The following is a 6,000-nucleotide window of genomic DNA, read 5'->3' as shown; positions in this document are numbered from 1 at the left end:
AATCAACCTACCAAATAAGATTCTCCTCCATTTTTCCAAATATTAGTAGATTCATTTAACATCTTTTTATTTGGGAGAAGGATCCTCTGTAGTTAAATTAGTCACCCAGTAATTACTGGAAATATCTTTTGTTTTCCATTTCAGCTACGTAGAGTGAAAACCTTTCCTGCTCCATCTGAAGATGAAAGCATCTTGCAGGTGTGGACGGCTGAATGTCCTTGGGAAACTTGACCAGATCCTCATCATGAAATTCAACTCTTCTGAATAGGAAGACCTCTGGAGATCCATTGACCCATTTTGCAACAGGATTAGAGAAAAAAGAGAAGATGGAGGGACAACAACCAGCAGATGCAGGAACTGGAAAACACCCTCTTGCTTGGAGCTGTGGGAAGAATGGGTCAAGTCTTAGGCAGAAGGTCCAGGAAGTGGGAACTAACGCTTTAGAGGTCCATTGCTGTCACTTCAGAAAAGTACAGTTCCAGAAGGTGACTGGGCCCCGAGATGTTTGCAGTCACCTTCACCGCCTTTGCCTTCAGTGGCTGCAGCCAGAGAGACACACGAAGGCTCAGATGTTGGACCTGGTTCTCCTGGAGCAGTTCCTGGCTGTCCTTCCCTCAGAGATGGAGAAATGGGTACGGGAGTGTGGCGCAGAGACGAGTTCCCAGGCGGTGGCCCTGGCCGAAGGGTTCCTGCTGAGCCAGGAGGAGGAAAAGATGCAAGAAGAGTTGCAGGTGTGAGGATATATTCATATGGCAGCTCTAAAGATGAGCTTAAGAGTTGTTCCGTTCTTTTAGAGAATGTATGTGGGGGAAATCTTCCATTCTCACTTTCCAGCTTCAGTGATGAACATTTGGGTCTCCTAAGTTGGGGGTGCAGTGTGGGAATTCATTCTTTTCCCTCTGTTCTTCCTTGTTTCTCCTGGGAAATGTCCAGATGTCCTTGGAAGCAGTCACTGAATATGTCAAGGGATGGAAAGAATCGTCCAAACGCTCTCAAGAACTGCTGGTTGGGGAGATCTTCCAGAAAAATGAAGATCAGGATGCCATGTCAGGTAGCGTAAGCTCCTTCTTTATAAGGATTGGACATCCAGCTAACTCTGATTCTTTTGCCCCTCTTGGGTGGAATCTCTGTCTTTTTTTTTAATCAAATCTGCTTTCATACTATTTTTTTGCCTCTCACAGAGAACCAAGACCAGTCCTTGGTATTTTTAGAATCACCTCCTCTTCATGATGTAGCTGAAAGAATGGCTGAGCCTCTGCCTCAGGTAGGAGAAAACTTTGGAAAAGTTGGATGGGTTTCATTTTGTTCTGGAGTTCAAGGTAATATATATCATAAGCCACCTCGAGTCACTGAGAGTGATTTGTGAAGCCATATAAATAAATAAATAAGATTTAAAATTTATTAAATTTATATGCCTTCTGTCTCACTATCCAAAGTGACTGTGTGTGGCTTACAATGGTGTAAAAGCATAAATATGAAAGTATTAAAATTAACAAGTAAATGAAAGTTAAAAACCAAAAGCAACAACAACAAAGTTGGAAGGGACCTTGGAGGTCATCTAGTCCAACCACCTGCTCAGGCAGGAAACCTTATACCATTTCAGACAAATGGCTGTCCAATCTCTTCTTAAAGACTTCCAGTGTTGGAGCATTCACTGCTGCTGGAGGCAGGTTATTCCACTGATTAATTGTTCTAATTGTCAGGAAGTTTCTCCTTAGTTCTAGGTTGCTTCTCTCTTTGGTTAGTTTCCATCTGTTGCTTCTTGCCCTACCTTCAGGTGCTTTGGAGAATAGCTTGACTCCCTCTTCTTTGTGGCAACCCGATATATTGGAACACTGCTACCATTGACATTGTGCCATCTGCCAAAAGTTGTGAGATCTTATTTTGAATTCTGCAGCAGTTGTTCATTTCATTGATTGCAAATCTCCCCTGGCATTGATTGAAGAGAAGTCTCACATTTTTGGGGGGGTTGTTTGTTAATGGCGAAATTTGTTTCCTTGTTTAGGATCTTGTGTCTTTCGAGGAAGTGGCTGTGCATTTCTCTGAGGAGGAGTGGTCTCAGCTGGATGCTGACCAAAAAGCTCTCCATGGGGAGGTCATGCTGGAGAATTCCAGGAATCTGGTTTCTCTGGGTAAGAATTCTATTTGTGGTCAGAAACTAAGAGAAGACATTTAGGGCTTAGATGTAACCATCTATTCTGAAAAAAAACCTGTTTTATTGAAGAAGGAAATTAACAGCTATCTCCTTAGATGTATATGAGTATTTCTCACCTAATATTTGAGGGAGGGTTTCTCTTAGTTAATTTTTTAAATTTCTTTTGAATCTCATCAAGGAGAGCTTGACCTCTTGGCTGTAGATGTATGTGACCATACCACACTGTCCTCTGCTTGAGACCATATGAATTTTGGCATTTTCTCAGACCAATAATGTGATGTCCCTCTTTTCTTTCTTGGACTTTTCTATGATTATGAACCTTTGGATTCTGGATGAAATATTTCAGTTTTTCTCAAACTGTAAATGAAATTTATTGATTCAATGTCTCTGATCATGCTTTCAAGACAGTCTTGACTTCTGTTGATTGCCTGGTCAAGTTAAAGCAATTTTTGTCTTGTTCCATGGGTTAAGAAACTGGAGAGTGTCTTAGTTACGTTTGCCAATTAGTATAAGTTATCCTGTTCCCAGCATTTTCCCACCCTCACAGAGATTGCTTAAAAAAGCAGCCTGAGCTGCTTTTCTCAGCACCATACAATGTCATTACAAATTTCTAAATACAAGTTGATAATCTGTAACCTTAATTTGCTGTCTTGCAGCTGCTGCCTGTAATTTTACGTCCTCAGCTTTTGTTTGCTTTCTAAGAGGCTCAGAGCTAGGTAGACTGTGGGTGCCAGCATATTCATTTTGACTTGCATTCCCATTGTGTTCCTGCTTACTCTCTTGCATCTCTTTGTCTCCAGTTAATGTAAATACAGTACAAACCTTTATGTCCTTTTTGTTAATTATATCAGAACTAGATGAGAATTCCAAAGAGCAGGGGAGTAGGAAAAAGGAAAGCTGAAATTAAACTGTAAGCACAGTCACAGTCATGTGATTTGCCACTTAGTGACCAATTTGCCAGTCCTGATTGTGGTTGCTTGATAAGTGCCCAAGTCTGATAGTTATTGGGGATTTAATTTGGCCAAGGGTGGTAGAGCATATGATGCAGCACAGGAGTTCATGGCAACATGGAACCGATCCATGTCATCAAATACCTTGTACACATTGGTTGTCAAAGATTAGATCTGTGTTTTCTCTGAGGGCTATGGTAATCTGACTTGATGTGGATACATGAACTTTGTAGTAGCCCACTTGGGAATTCATTTAGCAGAAGCTTAGATCAGATTCTTTCGTATTAGTCAGCAAAACAGCCAAATTATATTGATTCTTTGGCAAAATTTCAGAAGAAAACTTTGATCTCTAATCATATTTCTAATCTTGCTACAATTTCTCATGGCTTTTTTTTAAGAAAAGAATGTCCAGGAGGATAAGAATTACAAAGAACAATGCCAAGCAATTAATCCAAAAGAGGAAAAAGGGAAGTTTGCCAAGCTGTTGGAACCAAAAAGTGATGAGAGAAACCGATCACAAAGTGGAATTAAAAAAAGCTTTTCTTGGATCAGTCGACTTACTTACCACAGAAAGATCCATACAGAAGAACGACCCTATAAATGTCTGGAGTGTGGAAAAGGCTTTTCTAAATCCAGTCACCTCATTTCCCACAAAATGACCCATTCAAAAGAGAAACCATATACCTGTATCGAGTGTGGAAAAGCCTTCCGTGATAATTGCTCTCTCAGAAGTCACCAGAGGAATCACAAGGGAGAAAGGCCCTATAAATGCATGGAGTGTGGGAAGACTTTTACTCAAAGTGGTAATCTTGCTTCCCATAAAAGAATCCATACAGGGGAGAAGCCATATAAATGTATACAATGTGGAAAGGGCTTTAGGAGGAATGCTGATCTTACCTCCCATAAAAGGATCCACACAGGGGAGAAACCATATAAATGCATGGAGTGTGGCAAGAGCTTTACTCAGGGCAGTCATCTTACTTCTCATAAGTTTATCCACACAGGGGAGAAACCATACAAATGCATGGAGTGTGGAAAGACTTTTACTCAAAGCAGTAATCTTACTTCCCATAAAAGAATCCACAAAGCGGGGAAGCCATATAAATGCAGAGAATGTGGAATGGGCTTCTGTGAAAATGCATCCCTTATGGAACATGAAAAGATCCACATAGGGGAGAAACCATATAAGTGCATGGACTGTGGAAAGGGTTTCTCACTATCTGATCACCTCATTTCCCATGAAATGACCCATTCAGAAGAGAAACCGCATACCTGCTTGGAGTGTGGAAAGATTTTCCCTGATGATTATTCTCTTCGAAGCCATCAAAGGAATCACGGGGGAGAAAGACCCTATAAATGCATGACCTGCGGAAAGACCTTTGCTCAGAGCAGTCATCTTTCTTCCCATAAAAGAATCCACACAGGGGAGAAGCTGTATAAATGTGTGGAATGTGGGAAGAATTTTAGTACCAACAGTTATCTTACGGCTCATAAAAGGATCCACACAGGGGAGAAACCGTATCAATGTATGGACTGTGGAAAGAGCTTTAGAAGGAGTAGCCTTCTTACTTGCCATAAAAAGATCCATACAGGAGAGAAGCCATATCAATGCAAGGCGTGTGGCAAGAGCTTCAACAGGAATAGTAATCTGAAATCTCATGAGAGGGTCCACTTGGGTAATACTCTTTGTAAATACTAGATCTATACAAATATGTGAGAATATTTTCTTTCCAGTCCAAAGCAGACAAGGTGACTCCACAATCTTAATTGTGATTTTTGCTAAGTAGGAGGTTCCAAGGCAAAAAATGAGGAATAGAAATAAAGGGCATTGATTGCCCTCTTAATGGTGTCTAGCCCAGAACTGAAGTAGTAGTTTCCTAGGATTTCCCTGGCGAATATTTCCACTAGAGCAGAATTGCAGGTGGATATTCAATCTTCAGTCCCTTATGATTTCACCATTTAATAATAATAGTAAAGTTGGAAGGGATCTTGGAGGTCATCTAGTCCAACCCCCTCCTCAGGCAGGAAACCCTATACCAGAGATGTCAAACTCACGATGTCATGTGATGTTGCACAACGTATCGGGACGGTTTTGCAATTGCTGGCAATGGGATGGGCGTGGCTTCTGCATGACACATCCGGCCCGTGGGCTGGCAGTTTGACACCCCTGACCTATACCATTTCAGACAAATGGCTGTCTATTCTCTTCTTAAAGACTTCCAGTGTTGGAACATTTACAGCTTCTGGAGGCAGGTTGTTCTACTGATTAATTCTTCTGTCAGGAAGTTTCTCCTTAGTTCTAGGTTGCTTCTCTCCTTGATTAGTTTCCATCCATTGCTTCTTGCCTTGCCTTCAGGTGCTTTGGAGAATAGCTTGACTCCCTCTTCTCTTCCTCCCTGAGATATTTTGCACCACACTGTCACAGAGGAGGTAAAACTATTCTCTAAAATATCTATATTTATTTCTATATATATTTATTTTTATATTTGTTCATATATTTATATTTCTATTGCATCGTAGGCCAGCCAAAGTTATTTTGCATAGCAAGATGGGCAGTATATAATGAATAAAGATTGCATAAATACCCAGGCATAAAGGTCATTTCTACACCTCCCTGCAGCTTTCCAGATAACCTGCTAAAGCATATAATGTTGCCAGGTTCTGTGCAGCAGTACTTAAAACTGATCGGACGGCCTGTGCTATAAACTGGTTTGAATGAGCACCAAGTAGTTCATCATTCTTAAGTGCTATTTTGTGAGAGATGAAGTTTGCCAGGCTCCCCTTCATCTATTGTAAGGCTCCTACACCTTCTTTAGATTCTTTTTACATTCTTTTTAGATTTTTTAAAAAAAATTAGTACTTGGGTGTAACTTTTTATGCTTTTTAACTTTTTGT

At 40.7% G+C, this 6,000-nt stretch overlaps 1 protein-coding gene across 3 annotated transcripts in view; it reads left to right on the top strand.

The window, feature by feature from the left end:
- Positions 1–6,000, top strand: part of LOC308661268 (zinc finger protein 215-like) — an 8,410-nt gene continuing 2,410 nt past the window's right edge. The window contains exons 1-5 of one of the 3 annotated variants that reach the window (XR_014024935.1): positions 1–731; positions 934–1,051; positions 1,182–1,264; positions 2,006–2,132; positions 3,504–5,535. Coding sequence is in view for 2 of the 3 variants with exons in the window: in XM_081316181.1 (XP_081172307.1) it covers positions 327–731; positions 934–1,051; positions 1,182–1,264; positions 2,006–2,132; positions 3,504–4,804 (2,034 nt within the window). In the remaining variant the exon portion in view is untranslated. Of the gene's footprint in view, positions 732–933; positions 1,052–1,181; positions 1,265–2,005; positions 2,133–2,333; positions 2,465–3,503; positions 5,679–6,000 lie in introns of those variants that run through there. The other 2 variants (XM_081316181.1, XM_081316182.1) reach the window with 2 other exon arrangements.

Source organism: Vipera berus (assembly GCF_964194415.1).
Source record: "Vipera berus genome assembly, chromosome: 2".
Lineage (NCBI taxonomy): Eukaryota > Metazoa > Chordata > Lepidosauria > Squamata > Viperidae > Vipera > Vipera berus.
The sequence above is the reverse complement of the archived record's forward strand: the minus strand, read 5'-3'. Positions and strand labels throughout refer to the sequence as shown.